The 18,827-nt window shown below is 42.1% G+C and overlaps 2 protein-coding genes across 6 annotated transcripts; one reads left to right on the top strand and one right to left on the bottom strand.

Moving 5' to 3' along the window:
• Window positions 1-348: 348 nt before the first annotated feature.
• ints12 (integrator complex subunit 12) lies at window positions 349-6,182 on the bottom strand. Of its 2 annotated transcripts, none has more exons than XM_048244989.1 (7): window positions 6,065-6,182; window positions 2,439-2,602; window positions 2,191-2,346; window positions 1,903-2,096; window positions 1,614-1,773; window positions 1,356-1,511; window positions 349-1,156 (listed from the first exon to the last, which is right to left on the bottom strand). In XM_048244989.1, the coding sequence occupies exons 2-7, from the start codon at window positions 2,592-2,594 to the stop codon at window positions 551-553; spliced, it is 1,428 nt and encodes a 475-aa protein (XP_048100946.1). In that variant the 5' UTR covers window positions 2,595-2,602; window positions 6,065-6,182; the 3' UTR covers window positions 349-550. The 2 variants fall into 2 exon arrangements, with proteins under 2 accessions (XP_048100946.1, XP_048100940.1); XM_048244983.1 differs by lacking the exon at window positions 6,065-6,182 and adding an exon at window positions 2,944-3,318.
• g3bp2a (G3BP stress granule assembly factor 2a) lies at window positions 5,009-17,472 on the top strand. 4 transcript variants are annotated; one of them, XM_048244962.1, is made up of 13 exons: window positions 5,009-5,418; window positions 7,258-7,376; window positions 7,480-7,561; window positions 7,695-7,868; window positions 7,973-8,063; window positions 8,150-8,255; window positions 8,366-8,546; window positions 8,656-8,745; window positions 9,494-9,596; window positions 9,684-9,743; window positions 9,903-10,031; window positions 13,588-13,706; window positions 14,191-17,472. In XM_048244962.1, the coding sequence occupies exons 2-13, from the start codon at window positions 7,282-7,284 to the stop codon at window positions 14,473-14,475; spliced, it is 1,515 nt and encodes a 504-aa protein (XP_048100919.1). In that variant the 5' UTR covers window positions 5,009-5,418; window positions 7,258-7,281; the 3' UTR covers window positions 14,476-17,472. The 4 variants fall into 4 exon arrangements, with proteins under 4 accessions (XP_048100919.1, XP_048100921.1, XP_048100931.1 ...); XM_048244964.1 differs by lacking the exon at window positions 5,009-5,418 and adding an exon at window positions 5,440-5,703; XM_048244974.1 differs by lacking the exon at window positions 5,009-5,418 and adding an exon at window positions 5,719-5,932.
• The last annotated feature ends 1,355 nt before the right edge of the window (window positions 17,473-18,827 follow it).

The raw sequence follows: 18,827 nt of genomic DNA, 5'->3' as shown, positions 1-18,827 counted from the left end.
TGGCAAGTAAATTGTAAACTCCTACAACAAAATTCCCTGATATTCCATGACTTTGTCCCAAAAAGGATAAAATTCCCTGACTTTCCATGTCTGGAAAAGACTTTCCAAAATTCCATGATATTCAAGAAATTCCATGACCCGTGGAAACCCTGTATATTGGATTAGCGTCACACACCACATTTGCTCAATTAGCGAGATGTTTGTGAGTGGAAAACATGGTAATTTCATGGTCACTAACATTTTCAGGAATTTGCTTTAGAATTCCAAGATGGGTTGCTTTACAAAGGGCAAAGGAAAAAATGACATGTCATTGTTACTGTATTTTAGGATGCAAACACAAAAAAAATCTTACTTAAAAATGTTATTTATTAAATGTCCTTAAAAACACATTGTCAGTGATCCATGGAGACAGAGTGAGGCAAAACATACCCACATAAAGGTCCATGCTACTCCAGCAGCATTGATTTAGTATCTTAATGGAATTAGATGATAAATGGCAATGTCTCATCCCAGCAGTCTGGCTTCCCCTTCATCTCAACATTGCCCCCTTTCACTTCTTCAACTTCTTCTGTGCTGCTTTCTTCTTCACCATCTGCAGTCTCTTCATGGCTTGAAGCTGAGACTCCTGTGAGGTGGGTGCTTTACCGTCAGCTGATGACTTGTTCCCGTTGTTGCCGTTGCCACCTCCGTTGCCGCCCCCGTTATTCCCTGAGCCCCCGTTCCCTCCCAGGCTACTGCTGCCACTGGAGGAGGAGGATGAAGAGGAGGCCCCCGGGGAGGAGGCTCCAGCCACGGTCACCTTCCCCAGGCTGTCCCCACTGGAGGAGCGGCTCAGCACCTGCTTCCCCAGCGTCAGCGGTGGAGGTGGCTTCAGGGGCACTGCGCTAGACCCATTGTTCCCGTTATTGTTTCCTCCTGGGCTGCCAGACACTTTGGTGCCCAGGCCTGATTTGCCACCGGCCATTCCAGACAGGCCAGCAGGCTTGGTGCCAGAGGAGGGAGGCGTGGATTTACCACTGGTGCCCTGAGTGGTTGAGCCCAGCTTTGTGCTAGAGGGGCCGGCAGTGGAAGTCTTGGTAAAAGCTGCCCATCCAGTTAAGCCACTAGACTGCAAGGATGCACTGCTTGCGGTGTTAGATGAAGCAGCTGCCGATGCCTAAAAAAACATTTAAATGTGTTGCATTTAAACACATTAATGTGTGAACATGGACATAGCTTGCTCTATAAAATAGTTGTGGTGATACTATGCACACAGTATGGTTTACAATTTCTAACTTATCTTTATGAAACCTACTGACCAGGTTATGAAACCTGCAGACAGGAAACCTGGTAAGTGTGGTTGTGCTCAAGCTTACCTTAACTTCTGTTCTCTTGAAGGCCTGGAATGTGTTGGTGGTTTCCACTTTGGGTTTCAATTCAGGCTTTTTCACTAGTGAGTCCTTCACAACAGGGGCTGCACATGATGTCATAGTAGGAGAGGGCTTCTGTGGGGGCTTCTGGGTTTTCTGTGCCTGTGAAAGAATAGAACATACAGGTGATATACATTCAAAAGCTCTATTGAGAACAGTGACGAAGAAAAGGTTGTAATGTACCCTGTGTATGCTTTATCTTACCATGCGCTTCATTTGCCTGGTGCACCGTGCACAGTACCACACCAACCGTGGATCATTAACGTCCTTGTCAGTGACTTGTGGTTTGTGGCAGTCCTGGTGATACAAGTTGTGGCACTCCTGACATTCTACTAGCTGATTACCTGATGTGACAGTCATCTGCCTGTAAAAAAATGGAAGGCCATATGTTTAGCACGCCAACATATTTAACCTTTAAAGGATTTCATGTACTATCGGTAGTATAGTTCCACACATGCAGACATTACTACAAGACTGTTTTGTGGACACATGCCTGCAAACCACACAAGCAAGGCCCATCTCCATAGCAAAGATATCAGCGCTGGTTTCATCAAGGCCCGAAAGGTCAGGCAGGCTCAGTTCTTTGCTAGCTGGAACAGTGATTGGGGAGGTGCGGTTCTCCAAAGGTTTCTCTGTCCGGGCCTTCTTTGGTGGATCAGCTACATCCAATAAATCTGTAACCCTAACCTATAGGATCACAAAACAGGTTTATATTTTACAAATAATTGGGGCGGGACAAGGATATTATGGATTCATGACTGTCTTCAAAAAGAGAACACACCTTTTCACTGGGCCTTTTCTCACTCTCCTTTTTGCTCTTTTCTGAACTGCTTGATTTACTGCTACTGCTGCTGGAAGATGAAGAGCTGGAGGAGGACTTTGAGTCCTGTTTAATTAACGTTACCTTAGGGCCTGGCACCTTAGGAACCTCAACCTCCTGCAAAACAGCAGCAGCATCAGGGAGACATTAGAGTTCTGAAAGGTTTCTGAATTTTATTCACAGGAAAGAAAGGAATGGGGGGGGTAAACCTTCTGTAAGGTCCGGTAGGTCGAGTCGCTCCCTCTGGCCATTGATTCATCAAGTAACGCCTTCAACTTTTCGGAAGAGTCTTTACTTTTCGAATGCAAGTATCCCAGGCCTTTCAGAAAGATAGGGTCTAGTTCAAGACTAACTGATCCAGCCATAATTTTACCTGTGGGTACAGATAAAATAAAACGTACATGAGAACCCCTTCGGCTCAAATAGCAATAGTAGTAATAATAACGTTACTGCTAAAAAGACATTGCTGAAGACATTGCTGAAATTGCGTTAATGTGGCGAATGAATTTACCTGATGATGAATTCATTTATTTAGAAATAGCAAGCAACAGTGATGATACTTGAAGCTAAGTAAATGTTAGAAACTAACATCACTGTCTCCAAGAATCTTAAAATCATAGTTAAATAACCACAGTAAATCGGACAAATGTTCATTAATTTGCAGGAAGTGCAGGTAGCATTATGGCTAGGTTATTTTTCACCGGTATATCTTACCTGTTATTTGTTAGGATTATAAAATGTATTCAGCTACCAGGCGAACAAAGTCACAGTATTTGAGAACGTGCTATTGATAACATTAAAGCACAAATATTATATCGGACAGTAATGTCACAATAATAAAGCACTTTCAAGCTTAGCCAGCTAGTTCGCCGCCAGACGTCTCCAACGCTGTCCAACCTTTAAATCCTCCTATGGAAACACGGCCTAGTTCATCATTTCATTTATTCGTTCGTACATTCGTTTTCCCCAATATATTATATATGTATACAACAGACTTAAGCAATAATCCAATGTAAATAATCCCCATATTTAAACAAGGGCTATACATTTATGTACAATTTCACTCAGGGAACGCTCGGATCCTATCGACTAGTTTTAAGCGTTACACAAGGAACATGGGACATGTTCGCGATAACGATTGGTTGCGCAGGTTGTGCAGGCGGGCTAACACTGCGCAGATTGGACACAAGATACTCAATGATGACAGCATTAGCAAGTCAAGTCAAGTCAAGTCGGCTTTTATTGTCAATTTCTTTACATGCACTGGTCATATAAAGAATTGAAATTTCGTTTCTTACTTTCCCATGCAGACAGACATGCTTTAAATACAGACATAGACATACTATAGACATAGCCATAGACAATAAACATTAAATTAAAGTGCAAGACTGAAATATAGAACATGTATGTATCAAAATAGAAATATAGGACATATATATATAAAAAAATAGAGGTAGTTGTGTTGTATATTTATATAGTCTTAACAGTTACATGAAGTTTAAACTTGTGCTTGTGTGACCTGTATATTTACATTGATATGCAGTATGCAGTAATTTCAAGTATATCAGGCTTGATGTGAAGCAGCAACACGTTAGGCTCTTGCAGTCACAGTGCAGTTCCACAGGGCGGTGTTGGGGGTGGGGGGTAGGGTAGACAGGATCCTAGTTTCCTAGGTTCCTGGCTGGCTGGCTGGTGGGTGGGGGGGGCTGTCAGTGATGGGAGAGTGGGTAGAGTGTTCAGCATCCTGATTGCTTGGTGGATGAAGCTACTTGCCAGTCTGGTGGTGCGGGAGCGGAGGCTCCTGTACCGCTTTCCAGAGGGCAGGAGGCTGAACAATTAGTGGTGCAGGGTGGGTTGTATCCTTGACAATCATTAGTGCTTCTAAGCGGGTGAGGCGGGTGGTGTAAATGTCCTGCAGGGAGGGGAGTGGTGCTCCAATGATCCTCTTAGCTGTGTTAACAGTGCGCTGGAGGGTCTTCCTGTTCTGATCTGTGCAGCTTCCGCCCCACACTGTGATCCTGCTGGAGACGATGCTCTCGATGGTCCCTTTGTAGAATGTAGTCATGACAGGAGGCGTGGCACTTGCCTTCTTCAATTTGGCGCAAGAAGTAGAGGCTGCTGGGCTTTCTTAAGCCAGTGATGCTGTGTTGGTGGTCCAGGAGAGGTCGCCGCTGATGTGCACCCCCAGAAATTTTGTGCTGCTCACTCTCTCCACAGCATCTTAAAATTGGATGGACAGTGGTGGCAGTTGTTTGTGGCCTCTCTGAAAGTTGACAACAATCTCCTTGGTCTTGCTGACATTTAGCAGGAGGTTGTTGTCTTTGCACCATTTAGCCAGCAGGTCTACTTCTTCTCTGTAGTGAGCCTCATCGCCCTTAGTGATGAGGCCCACCAGTGTTGTGTCGTCCGCAAACTTCACCAGATGGTTGGAGCTGTGAGTGGTTGTACAGTCATGTGTTAGCAGTGTGAAGAGCAGGGGGCTGAGCACACACCCTTGAGGGGCCCCGTGCTCAGGGTCAGAGTGCTTGAGGTGTTGTCCCCGACACATACTGCTTGTGGTCTCTGCAACAGGAAGTCCAGCAGCCAGTTGCAGAGGGAGGTACTGAATCCTAGCTTGTCCAGTTTGCTGATGAGTTGTTGTGGTATTATGGTATTGAATGCTGAACTGAAGTAAGTATTGAAGCATTACACTGTTCTATATAATAATAATAATAACAATTTTAAAAATCATGGGTTTTCCCAGCACCTCTTCACCATGCTTATCTTTGTAATCACGATAGCCTGATACAATCAGCTACACCAATTTATTTTAGCATTTCCCTTTAGTTTACTCATTTGACAGGGTTTGGAACTAGAAAAAGTAAAATACATGAATGATAATGTAGTCTAAGGATTTCACGTCATAATTCATGTATCCAGTCCCCAGTCAGTTACTGTGCCTAAACGGGGATTCGAGCCCTGGATTGCAGGGGTAAAACAATCAAATTGGGGGGGTATTCCTTTAAATACCAATCTCTGAAGAGCAGAGATCAAAAGCCACAGTAGCCTATCAGTCTGGAAATAAAGGCGTCAGGCAGTCCTGTTATATAAATATACTCCTAGCACGATTATAATCGGCTGACTGAATCACTGTTTGACATAATTTATTTGATCACTGTGTTCAATTAGATAGGTCCTTAAATATTTAAGGTAAGTGTACATTGTGGACTTAAACTACCATGCGAAAAATGCTAGCAAGTTAGCATAACTAGCTGGGGGGAAATGGCCAACTTGTAATTCATGAGCAAAACTAAAATGTCCCTTTGTCTAATGATACGTGTTTTCTGCTACTACCTGTCTGCCCGTCAACTACGATGTCCCATGTTCACCATATTTCCAACTACACGTTGACATTGCAACTCAGTTCCTTTGTCGCATAAGATAACGTTAAGTTAACGTTAGCGGTGTTCGGATAGTAGTTGAAGTGGCCTACCGGTAAGTTAGTTAGCTGATGGTAAGCTAGATTGCTATCGGTCTTGGACGAGTGTTAACACAAAAGTGAACGTTAACTTTGAGCTTAGCAGTTACCCCAAGTTTGGGATATAAAGTCTGCTATGTGTAACGTAGTGCTATCATGTTAACATTGTAGTCTATCTAACGTTAGCATTCTGTCAGGACACCCTTCTTCATCTTGGTGTTACTTTTAGCTGCTAGGCGAGGGAACGTAAGTTAACTTAGTATGGCTAGCCTATGTCGCCAAATAACGTATATGATTTCAGTGCCGTGCCTTTTATAGTGAAATTATTTTGCATTTGAACACGCGTGCGTAGCATTATGTCTGAGAACGATAACTCACCTAGAACTAGGTATGCGTTGATTTTCGCTCAAATTCGTTTGTTTTAGGTGTAGCAGTAGTGTAACGTCAGAGAATGTCTAAACGGGCTCTGGTAACGTCAGCTAACTTTACCCTTTCGGTGTCGTTCTCTCATGTGTATGGGCGTATTAACGTTGTATATTACTGGTAATTAAATTGTGTTGACCTCCAGTAGTTAATAATGATCATTGAATGTGTAACGTTATTAGGTGGATTTCTAGGCATCATAAATGGTTGTTTGTACGCGCTCGATACCAGGAACACATTGAACAGCGGTGGTGCCTGATGGAAAAAGGAACGACGCCACAAGTACACTTGCTAAACATTTACGGCTAGTTGGGTTTTCATTTCATCTTATTGAGAACGTTTAATCCATTTCCGAAAGATCTTACTTGCTGTGCAAATAAAAGTGGGGTATAGCTGTTTCTCCCCCTGATAAATTTGTTATATTGGTAAAATAAACGAACTAATTGTTAACGTTAGCCGGCGTGAATTTAGCATTCCATTAGCAGCTAGCTATGAAAGATAAGTGTCATCCACTGCAAACGGGTCAACGATATCTTCAGACCTTGCATCCTTAACTTGGTCAGTGCAAGGGTCTTGTATAGTAACAGTAGCTATAAGGTTCAATCATGCGTTTTGTTTCTTATGTAAAAATTGTCAGTCTGTGTTGAACACGGTCGTCTATACATAGTGCCTTACTGTCATACGAAAATAAGACGGGTGTGATAACAACGTGCTAATGTTCTACACGCACACATTAAGTCGAAGAAGTAGGCTTAGTCATGAAATAGGACGTTGAATATTATATCAATTGACGAATGTGTTGTCTAGCTGTGCAGCAGCCTCGTCCTTTAAACTTTGGTCTTGGGTGACTGGAGGGAGAAAACGGAGATTAATCTAGAAAAACTCATAGAGCTCTCATAGATTCCTTTCATTTTCATCCCAAGCCCAACAATTATGGCTTCAAATTTGGAGCAATGACATTGTAGGCCTATTAGTTGTAATATTTCATTATTTTGAATGTACTGCAGCATCAGTCACTTTCAATGTGTATACAATTTGTACTTGCTTGGAATTATAATATCCTGTACAGCAAGAAAATTGCACTACAGCCTTACTTGGATGATCAAGATTCACGTTCAGATTTTTGTTGCTTGTTGGTCTCATTTCAGTAATTCAAATTGTTTACCAAAGAAATGGTGATGGAGAAGCCAAGTCCCCTGCTTGTAGGGCGGGAGTTTGTGAGGCAGTACTATACACTTCTGAATAAGGCACCAGATTTTCTCCACAGGTATGTATAGTTAGTACCCTGCTTCAGTTGTAGGTTAAATACTTTTGTATTCCTTGCCAATATTACTAGAAATGTTACTGCAATCTGTCCTCTAATCTGACAGGTTCTATGGAAGACACTCATCGTATGTGCATGGAGGTCTGGACTCCAATGGAAAGTTGGCAGAGGCGGTGTATGGCCAGGCTGTACGTACATATTTGAGTCACATTCCTTATTCCAGTGTGTAATATTACACTAGTTTCTTTTGAATAGACATCTGTCATGTCTGGCAGGATGAAGCCTGGTTTTAAAATTTTCCTTAATAATCCACTTTTGCAGGAAATTCACAAGAAAGTCATGTCGCTACAGTTTAGTGAATGCCACACAAAAATAAGGCTTGTTGATGCCCATGCCACCCTGAATGATGGGGTCGTTGTCCAGGTGTTGGGGGAGCTGTCAAACAATGGGCAGCCCATGAGGAAGTTCATGCAGACCTTTGTCCTTGCTCCAGAGGTAACTTGTTCACACAAAACATTGCAGAGTATTTGTCCTACTTGTGACTGGAAATGGGTAATGATGTGTCTGTGATTTAGTTACTGGTGTGATTGTTTCCACAGGGTTCTGTGGCTAATAAATTCTATGTACACAATGACATCTTCCGCTATGAAGATGAAGTTTTTGGAGATTCTGAGGCTGAACTTGATGAAGGTGAGTGTTTACTTGTCAATGATGGTTATGTGTAATAATGTCAAAAAATAGTGAATTGAATTATGAGATCTTTTATTCATCTTCAGAATCAGAAGAGGAAATGGAGGAGGAGACTGAAGAGAGGCAACCCTCTCCTGAACCTGTTCCGGAGAATTCCAATGGCACCAACTACTATGAGCCACATCCTGTGAGGTGAACCTTCTCTCTCACGCAGACACAACAAATTGGAGACATAGTAATGGTTTCTGCTGTCACAGGCAAACACACGCAGTCTCCCTTACACAGTCGGTCTACTTTCTCAGTAATGGTGTTGAGGAACCGCTTGAGGAACCAGCCCCTGAACCAGAACCAGAGCTAGAACCTGAGCCAAAGGCCAAGGCCCTCAAGGTGGAGATAGAGGAGAAGGTTGTGGAGGAGAAGGAAGAGAAGGTACCCTCACCTGTGCCTGAGGAGGCGCCATCCAACACCCAGGAAGCACCCAAGGTCAGACACCACCTTGGTTTTGTTGAAGAAAACGAAGTCCACTGTGCCTTTGTTTTGTGTGTTTTTTTTTTTTTTTTTTCGTTTGTTTTTAAATGGTGATGTCTTGCAGACTTTTTCCTGGGCCTCGGTGACCAGTAAAAACCTTCCTCCAAGTGGCACTGGTGTGACGCCCCATGTTCTCAAAGCACCAAGCTCACAGGTGAATGTCTTGCATTTGTGATGTTTATATTTATTTGTGTGTGTTTAGTAGGGATGCATGATATATTGGCGGCCAATATAATATTGGCCAATAAGTGAAAACATTTAAATATTATGATTATTGTTCCGATCAATTCCGGCCGATAATTTTCGCCAATATTTTTTAAAGCCCTAATTTCCCAACTAGGCCAAAGACCCATCTGGCTACACTGAGCTACTTAAGCTTCTTCCTCAAAATAATGTATGTTGATGTATTTCACCATTCTAACAAGATCTGTGGATCTGAGTTGTAATCTGTGCAGCCCAAAATCCTCTCATGAATGATCCTTCACTTAATTTTAAGTGAAGGATCCTCCTTCACTTAAAGGAGCCACATATAGGCCTAGGCTACTGCAGCTGCTATTTTGTTGACTGCTGTACCATTGAGGACTGTTATGAGTTTTGTCCAGCATTGGTGGTAGGTAAAATTACTGCAATTAAATGATGCTTATTAAATATTGTCCCCAATTCATGACATGAGACATGAGGATTCAGACATGAGGCTGACCTAAGCCACACTTGAATAAACGAAGGCTAGATGCAGCTAACTTGAGTTAATGGAATGGCTTCAGCCTCAAGTGAAAGTCTACGCTAGTTCAAGCCAGGATATTTTAGTTAAGCGCCACCTTCATTAGCGAGGTTGATGGAATACCCTCCTGACTTGATGTCCTAGTTTATTGATGTGCTTGTTTCTTGTTTCTCTTTTTAAGCCCCGAGGGGACATTAAGACTGAGGCTCAGGCTCCGCCAATGCGGCCCCGGGACCAGCGGACTCGTGACAGACCAACCTTCACTTCAAGAGGACCCAGGCCTGGTGAGAAAATAAATCATCCACCTTAAGGCACTACTGTTTTTCACCACCAGGGATCTCTGCTGATTACTTCATTTTAATACCATTTAGATGGTGTTGCCCCGGTGGAATCCCAGGTCGGAAAACCACATTTAAGCTTCATCAACAAAGGTGAGGTGTAGTGTTTCCTTTGTGTGTGAAATAAACTTTGTTTGAGGGGAGAAAAGTCTTTCTACCTAAGCAACACCAAGATGTGAGGCATGTTTTTGTAAGGCACGTTCTGAAGAAAACCCAGCTTGGTTGTCTCTGAATATGGAGTTTGATCTGCAGGGAGGGGAGAGCCAGAGCAGAGTGACACAGAGGGCAGACGGATGGTGAGGTACCCAGACAGTCATCAGCTCTTCGTGGGCAACCTCCCTCATGACATTGATGAGAACGAACTAAAGGACTTCTTCATGTGTGAGTATTGTCCTATTTAATCAACTTTTGTTTTTAAAGGAATACAAAACGTTTTTGAAGGAAACATTACAATATATAGAACCCTAGACTCACAGGTGTCTCATTTAAAGCCCTCCTTTTGCCCCTCTGACATCATGCCCTCTCGACTGTTCAAGGAAGTTTTCAGTATACTCTGCCCCATTATACTAGCTATTATAAACTGCTCTTTATCCATTGGTACTGCCCCCTCTAGCTTTAAGTATGCCATAGTCCAGCCTCTGTTAAAAAAAAAAAAACCAGTCTGGACCCCAGCGACCCCCAAAACTTTAGACCCATCTCTAAGCTACCTTTCCTTTCTAAAATCTTAGAAAAGGTGGTTTTCCAGCAGCTTTCCTCCCACCTGAACAACTGCAACATCTTGGATAAGTTTCAGTCAGGCTTCAGAGCCCTTCGCAGCACAGAGTCTGTCTTACTTAAAGTTTTTAACAACATTCTGCTCACCGTAGACTCTGGTTCATGTGCTGTCCTTCTCCTTCTTGACCTCAGTGCTGCATTTGACACTATAGACCACAACATTCTGCTGGCACGCCTACATGACAAAGTAGGACTGCGAGGCTCAGTCCTAAACTGGTTTAGGTCCTATCTGGAGGACGTAACCTTTTGTGTCAAAGTAGGTAACCAGTCTTCCCAGTCTTCCTCCATTGCTGCAAGTAAATATGGTGTCCCCCAAGGGTCCATTCTAGGCCCCCTGCTCTTCTCCCTCTACATGCTGCCCCTGGGCGCCATGCTCCAGAAGCACAACATCCAATATCACTGCTAGGGATCGACCGATATGGATTTTTTTAGTACCGATACCGATTTTTTTTCTATCAGCCTTAGCCGATGACTGATACAGGCTGCCGATTTTCTTGAGCCGATATATGGAGCCGATACTGCTTTTGGTCCCTCAATTTACATCATACAAATGACATATAATTACACAAATGATGATAACAAATGTTATAAGTCTCAATTTTAAAAAAGGAACTTTTATTAAACTTATGGATGGGTGCACTGCATATGGTTAACTGTACAAGAGTAGAAGGCTTTCATCAACATCCTACAACACAGCCTTGATGATGCATTGCTTGCTGACATATTATAAGACATAATTCAGGTCATCGCAAAATGTCCTGTCAACACATTTAAATCATTTAAGAAAACAATAAGACTGAAAAGTAGCTGAAATAAAATGCTTAATTTGTAATTTAAGACTGTATGGTTTCAATTTTATTTTCTAAAGAGTTGCCAGATTTGTCAACCACAGAACATAAATCAGCAGAGGAAAATAACGTGGCGTCAGATGTTTCTGTTCTAAACGGCATCAACGTTTAAAGGTGTAAAAACAAATCTCTCAAAGTTTTAAAAGCGCTCCTTCAGGTAGCGCAGCACTCTCATATCAGCTCGGATGCGTGTGTCCCACTGAGTGAGACAGACACACAAACTTCTGTTTGGCAGCTCAACTACCATTGAACTGGATTAATGATGATAACGTTAGCAAACAGCACTAAACACAAGGCATACACGGTACATTTATGTCTGGTACATGATAAACGTTAACACAAATTAATATTCAACAACGTATAACACGTCTCTCATTATTAAAGCTCTGCGATGGCAACTCCGCCCAGTTCAAAGGGAGAGGAGTAGGGAGAGACACACACACACCACACGTGTCCAAAACTCAGCCAGGTGGTCGCTGAATTAAACTCCCACAAATACCACGGAACAACGTCGGCATTAGGCTACTTAATCATATCATTGGCCAGTGTTCGTAACAGCTACCGCTACGCATAGGCCTACATAGCCTACAACTTAGCTATTTGCAGCTCCCTAAATACAATGGAAAGCAGTTTTATAGACGAGGCATTCAGGGAGGGAGACACACAAACACCACACGCGTCCAAAACTCAGCCAGCGGTCGCTGAATAAAACTCCCACAAATACCACGAACAACGTTGGCATTACTTAATCATTGACCAGTGTTCGTAACAGCTACCGCATGCATATGGGTAGCCTACAACTTAGCTATTTGCAGCTCCCTAAATACAATGGCAAGCAGCTTTTATAGACGAGGCATTCAGCATTAAATAAAGTATCTATCTATCTATCAATCATTTGCGTTTTCCATTTGGACCCACAAACTTGCTTCCACTTTCAAAGTGTATGGCAATATTTCAGCTAAGTCAAACAGTTAAAAGATGCTTTTAAAGTTTACTGTTGTCTTGAAGATCATGCCTTCAGCACTCTGCTAGTGGGGGAGGGGCACTCTGCACGTGAATTGCAGCATCTCCAGCAACACAGAGCTGCCTGTGGACGCCTGTATGTAAATAATGCGGGGGGAAAACTATCGGCGAACGCAGCCGCTTATCGGCCGATGCCGATACACTTAAAAAACGCAAATATCGGCCCGATCTATCGGTCGATCCCTAATCACTGCTATGCTGATGACACACAGCTCTATCTGCCTTTCAGTCCAAATTGCACTTCCACCCTCAACAAACTGTTTAGCTGTCAAATCCTGGATGGCATGCAACTTTTTGCAATTAAATGAAAGCAAAACAGAAATAATTCTTTGGCTCCCCCTCCTCTGTCGCCAACCTAAGCAGTGCACTTGGTCCTCTCTCACCTAACCTGCATAGCCTAGTCAAAAACCTGAGCGTTCAGTTAGATGGGTCCTTGAATTTTAACAAACAAGTCAGCAGTGTAGTCAAAGGCAGTTTCTACCAATTAAGAACCATAGCCAAGCTAAAACCCAAATCTAAAATCGGTCTGCAACTGATCTTGAAACCGTTCAAACTGATCTTGAAATCTTCATCTCCTCCTGCTTAGACTACTGCAATTCTCTGTACATTGGCATGTCACAATCAAATCTAAATAAACTCCAGCTGGTACAAAACGCTGCTGCTAGGCTCCTCACCAACACCAAAAAGAGTGATCACATAACACCAATTTTTCCGGTCAAATTCAGGATTGAGTTTAAAATTTTACTTTTTGTTTTTAAAGCCCTAAGAGGTTTAGCCCCATCTTACATCTCTGAACTTCTGCCCCCACACTCTACTACCAGGTCACTCGGGTCACAAGACCAACTACTGCTGTCCCACGTACACGCCTTAAAACCTGTGGCGACCGAGCTTTTTCTGTAGCTGCTCCAAAGCTCTGGAATACCCTTCCTCCACATATCATATCATCCCCTACAATTACCTCCTTCAAATCCAATCTCAAGACATATTTTTTCTCACTTGCAGTATGATGTTTTTGGTCTTGTTTTAATTTTTTTATTTATCTTATTTATTTTCTTGTCGCTTCTACTAATGCTGTCTTGATATGAATAATCACACTTAGTTTGTGTAGATGTATGGCCTTTGTGTAGATGTATGGTCTTATTGTTATGACCTACTAGCTAACCTTTTCTTTGTTCAGCACTTTGTCTCAACCCCTGTTGTTTTTAAATGTGCTATATAAATAAATGACTTGACTTATTGTAGCTACATTTTTTTTTTTTTTATGAATTTGTGCTTTTTCTCCTTTTCTCTAGCATTCGGCACTGTTGTTGAGCTCCGGATTAACACCAAGGGCGTCGGCGGAAAGCTGCCGAACTTTGGTTTTGTCGTCTTTGATGACTCTGATCCCGTGCAGAGAATCCTTACAGCTAAGGTGCGAACGGTATAAAAGGTTTCCCCCACATTACATATTTTAAAACAGGTTTCTAGTGTTGCTTTAGGAAATCTGTTCTATATGTGCCTTTTAAAAAGAATCATATAAAGTGCAGTGGACCGCACAGTAATGTACACTACCAGTCAAAAGTTTGAAGACACTTGGAGAAATTTCCATTCCACTCCATTATAGACAGAATATCAGCTGAGAACCCTTTTGCAATTATGTAAGCACATAATGTAATCTGAAAACTGCTGCCCTGATTGAAAAAACAATCCAAATGATCTCAGCTGGTATTCTGTCTATAATGGAGTGGAATGGAAATTTGGAAAGTGTCTCCAAACTTTTGACTGGTAGTGTAGCATTGCTAGAATGTCAGTCACTACATTTGAGGTCCTGACAATCAAAACAAAAGTTTTTGTATTGGCTGTAAAATTGTACCCTCATTTTGACCCACGTTTGTCTGGTCTTGATTTCGTCTCAGCCCATCATGTTCCGTGGCGAGGTGCGTCTGAACGTGGAGGAGAAGAAAACGAGGGCTGTGCGGGAGCGCGAAACCCGTGGCAGCGGACTGGACGACCGCAGAGACCTGCGACGCAGCGACCGCGGCCCTGGAGGCCCCCGCGGCGTGTCCGGTGCAGGGATGATGAGGGAGCGCGATGGTAGGGGCCCACCCCCCAGAGGGGGCATGGCCCCTAAAGCAGGTCAGGGCTCCGGCAGAGGGGCCGGCCCACAGGGTGAGGGCCGCTTCAGCACCCAGCGTCGCTGAGCCTGCAACGCCCCTGCAGTTTGGAAGTAGTACCATGTTCATCTTTACCGTTCGCGTTAACGAAAGAAAAAGATCTACATGTATACAAGTATATACTTTTTTTTTTTTCTTTTTTTTTTATTATGTTTTTTTTTTTTTTTTCAAGTTGGAATGTGACGCAGCCTGCCAACCATTTATTTTGGTTTGAAACAGACAAACAAAATCCTTTGCTACTAGCTTTTGAGCAGAGCATCCTTTTCTGGTTTCTCCAGATTTCACGAACTTCAATTTGTAAATGTGACTAAATACAAACCAACAAGGAATTATCTGCAGAGTTTGGCGGAACTGGTAGACTTTGGTTTTGATAGTTTAGCCCATTTGGCAAAGAGATTACATGCCTCAAATTTATTGAGGAGATACTTTGAGAAAGCCCTCCATTGCACATTTTTTCTATGATCGGTTTCTTCTCATTACCATTTAATAAGTGTTGGGTACACATTTTGTGCAGTTGGCAAACTTGCCTTTTATTTCTTAAATTCTTTTTTACTTTTCTTTTAATAAATACTGCTTCAGCAGCATAAAAATGCACTCATTCATATGCACTAATGGGTACTTTGACATATTGACACCATAATATGCAGCTTGATGGACACCCTGACTTGATGTCTTTAAGCTAACCTATTGAACTGGGCAGGATTCCCTTACTGCCTGTGTGTGCTGTGACCAATATTTCTCATACCTGTTTAAGGTTTCTGTTATTGCTGGAAAGTAACAAAGTTCTTTTTTTATTATTATTTCAAGAAAGCTGCACCCTGGACTCAAAGCCTAAAGGGAAAAAAAACAAACCTTATGTGCACACAGCAACAATGTACATGAACAATAGGAGGGTGTGACATTGAAAGTGGCAGTTTGTTTGTTTTCTTTATCACTGAAAGATTTGTTTTTATTTTATCATTGTTAATGTTTTTTTAACCCTACTCTATAGTGAAGGATGGCTAGAGGGATGTCTGGATCAGCACTGACTCCATATGAGATGCCATATGAAATGTATGGTTAAAAACTGAAAAAAAGATACTTTAATGAACAGTCCTGTTTCAGCAGGAATTTCTTCTTACCTTGACTTAATACAAGCATGATGGTGCCTTCTCTTGCATCCCTTCAGTCTTACTGATGAGCTGTGGCTGGGTGGGTTTCTCAGCAAAGTGCAACAGCCATTACAATGTCTAATACAGGGCAACGGGGCAGTATTCTACACCACTTCGCTGGTGCATATTTCTCTGGCTCAAATTGTATTTTTTTTGGACAGCTTTTGAGTTCCAAATATATGACCTGCTGTAAGTTTTGTATGTTTATTTTTTTATATTGGCTATAAGAGAACAAAAAAATTGTGCCTAAATTATGATTGAAAAGTCAAAAGTGGTTGTGACGGCAGATGTGAAGCAGTTGACCAAAGTTGCTTCCATAAGCGAATAAACAACAATTCCAGGGGAACTACAGTGAGATCTACTGCAACAAATGCATATACGCTGACAATTTGGACACTAAAAAAGAAAACGGAAACACTTTTTTTTGGATGGACTACAACTTTCCTGTTGCAAACTTTTGAACTCGGAACTGAATGGATACAAAGACAAAAAAATGGATTATTGATGTCTCATCTCGCTCTGAGGTGTAGCTTTGGAGATTGAGGTTTGACATTTTATAACAGTTTTCACATGCCATAAATCTTAACCCACCTCAGACCAGCGTGGATAAGACCAAGACAGGAGCACATTAGGCTAGGCTTTCAGATGTTTACTTTGAGATGAGCAGCTCCCACTTTGTACTGACCTCCCCTGCCCTTGCAGAGCACCCAAGAGACTCTGTGTTGCCATCAGCCATCCTCTTTGCATGCTGTGTGCTCTGACCCATCTCCACTGGGGAGGCTGTGGTATTTAAGCCTGTCCTTCTCTGCCAGTAAATATGAGTGGGAGTGGAAGGGCCTCAAGAAGCAGCTCGAACAGGATATGTATGAAACAGTGAAAGATTTCCAGTTGTCATTAAGCTATTATATTTTATTTTTGCACTGATTTGGGAAATACTATTTGATGTAGCACCTTTTTTTTTTTTTTACAAAAATGGACTTAACAGTCTTCCTTGCGAGGTAGTCTTGCACTATTTCCAATGGTTTTGGGACAATCGCTGTCAGTGTAACTGCATTGTTCTTACTTTTTATGCAGATTGATTGGGAAGAGGAGTGGTGGCTCTCTTGAGCTGTCCATATCAAGTGTTAATTAATTTTGTAAAATACATGACCAAAAAGCACTCTATGAAGAGGTTTTGCAATGTGGACTTAAGCTACTGTTCTCTGTAGAAGATTTTCTCACAGTGCATTAGTGTGTCTGACCTGGAGTGGTCATTTGCATGGCGGCTATTGGAGTTGGCATTTTGACCTGGCTCTGTAACTGGCACGCCCTGTGTTTGGGATGGATCCACCTCAACCCTTATCAATAACTCTTTATTAAGGTGTTGCATACATGGTTAATTTTTTTAAATTACATTTAAGGATTGAAAGGAGTCCTTATTAGAACAGAATATCTTTGTCTACAGTTAAACTTGTGAATACCCGAATTTGAATGCTCAGAGCATTGTCTTCGGAGAAGTTTACACAGACAGACTGCGTTACTCTTACCACAGTAACTTCAGTGACCCTAATCCACCCAAATTCAAAGCACCCCCCAAAGCAAAGGCTGTAAATTTGATCCACTGTTAAAGGTGCAGTGGAGAGAATTTTTGTGTCATCATTCCAGTTCTGTGTGTTCCATAGAGTAGAATCATCCTCTTGGCTTTAGCAGGTGTGGTAAGCAGTGGATTGCCTTTACTGTTTTTTGTTTTTGCCTTTATTGTTTTTTTTTGTTTTTTTTTTTTTTTTGTAAGTAGAAAATGTGTTGCAGGTGGAGCAATTTTATTTGGTTTGTTTCTAGTTTTCCATTTTGAATGTGTTAAACTTAACATACAATAAAACTACTGATATCTGCACTATGTGGTACTGGTGTTTTGCATAAAAGTGTCTATAATAGGGAGGGCCTTCACACACTCAATTCACAGAAGAAATTCAATTCACGGAACTCAAGGAAGAAATTTCTGGTACAAGGCTCAACATGAACCAACTGAAGTATTATTTCTCATGTAGACAATAAACGCACTTAGGTTTACCACAAAGTGTTTGTCAACACTGGCATGATGAGAAGAGATTGTTTAATAGAACCATAATCATTGCTTTCATGTTTCAACTAGCTGGCTAAACTGAGCAGGAAATCTCCAAGAAGATACTTCTCTTCAGCCCTGGCAGCCACTGTAAATGCACCTGGCAGAACGTTAGAGGCATTCCAACTCACTATGGAACAACACTGCAAGTGGGCTCTTGCCTTCAACTGCTTTCAGATGATGAACAAATCAGACCCAGCAAAAGACAACATTGTGCTTGAGCAAATACAGTCATTGGCTAAAACAAAATAAGTACACAATATATTTAGCCTGGAAGCCAGATCGAATTTACCCTGCCCAAATTCTGACTAGAACTGAGTGGTTACGCCTGGCTACAATATCTTGGTACTATGAAGATTAATATTATGTATTACAAAGATGGGATTTTGGCTGATGGTTGGTGAAAACATGAAATGCATAATTTATTGTTGGATTATAAGGAAGCTACTTTCATGTTTATTTTCATGTTCAATCCAACCTTAACTCTGATCTGTTAGTCACTTATCTCTTCAGAAGAGCCAGTTACCCCTAACATAACATGGACACTTTGGACGCCGTAAGGATAGCCAAAGACTCTTTGGTGCCTTATACCTGGGATATAGGAGTGTGGCCCAATGACTGGTCTTTGGAACTGATATCCTGCTGGAGGGAATGGCCATCTGTAATTGGTTGGAAGAAGACGGTGGTAATGCATTCCCGTATGTGCATTAGTAGGAAGCCACGCTGGGCCGGACCAGCCGCCACGACCCTGTATATAGCCAAGTCTGCCGTTAGCCAGGTATGGAGGGTAAAGCACAATGGTGTCGTACGAAACCCCAGGCCTGGGAGGCTCAGGTGGCACAGTGGTGGTAGGTGAGGGGGATGAGGGGCCTGGGGTGGCGATGGGGACAGTGGAGAGAGCTTCTTCTGTGACTGTGATGACCTGACAGTCTTCCTTTGTTTCTCTATCTACCTGAGCCAATGCAGTTATGGGATTTTTGCTGTCTTGTCCAACAAGCAGCCCTGAAAGAACATTTTAAAAGATTACATGATTTTGCTACAATTAAGGTAGTAATTGTAAATTTGTAAGAAGCTGATTTTGTCCCACAAAAACGTTTATTGACAACTTAAGGCTTTTGGGAATTCCT

The sequence above is a fragment of the Alosa alosa genome, chromosome 1 (assembly GCF_017589495.1).
Source record: "Alosa alosa isolate M-15738 ecotype Scorff River chromosome 1, AALO_Geno_1.1, whole genome shotgun sequence".
NCBI lineage: Eukaryota > Metazoa > Chordata > Actinopteri > Clupeiformes > Clupeidae > Alosa > Alosa alosa.
The sequence above is the reverse complement of the archived record's forward strand: the minus strand, read 5'-3'. Positions and strand labels throughout refer to the sequence as shown.

Bases quoted from the DNA above. Each gene is read 5' to 3' on its own strand.
- ints12 (XM_048244989.1), bottom strand. From the start codon at position 2,594: ATGGCTGGATCAGTTAGTCTTGAACTAGACCCTATCTTTCTGAAAGGC. The intron at 2,347-2,438 runs GTTTACCCCCCC...GCTGTTTTGCAG, and splicing joins CCTACCGGACCTTACAGAAG to GAGGTTGAGGTTCCTAAGGT. The intron at 1,774-1,902 runs GCATGTGTCCAC...ATTTTTTTACAG, and splicing joins CTTGCTTGTGTGGTTTGCAG to GCAGATGACTGTCACATCAG.
- g3bp2a (XM_048244962.1), top strand. From the start codon at position 7,282: ATGGTGATGGAGAAGCCAAGTCCCCTGCTTGTAGGGCGGGAGTTTGTG. The intron at 7,869-7,972 runs GTAACTTGTTCA...TTGTTTCCACAG, and splicing joins CCTTTGTCCTTGCTCCAGAG to GGTTCTGTGGCTAATAAATT. The intron at 9,744-9,902 runs GTGAGGTGTAGT...TTTGATCTGCAG, and splicing joins TTTAAGCTTCATCAACAAAG to GGAGGGGAGAGCCAGAGCAG.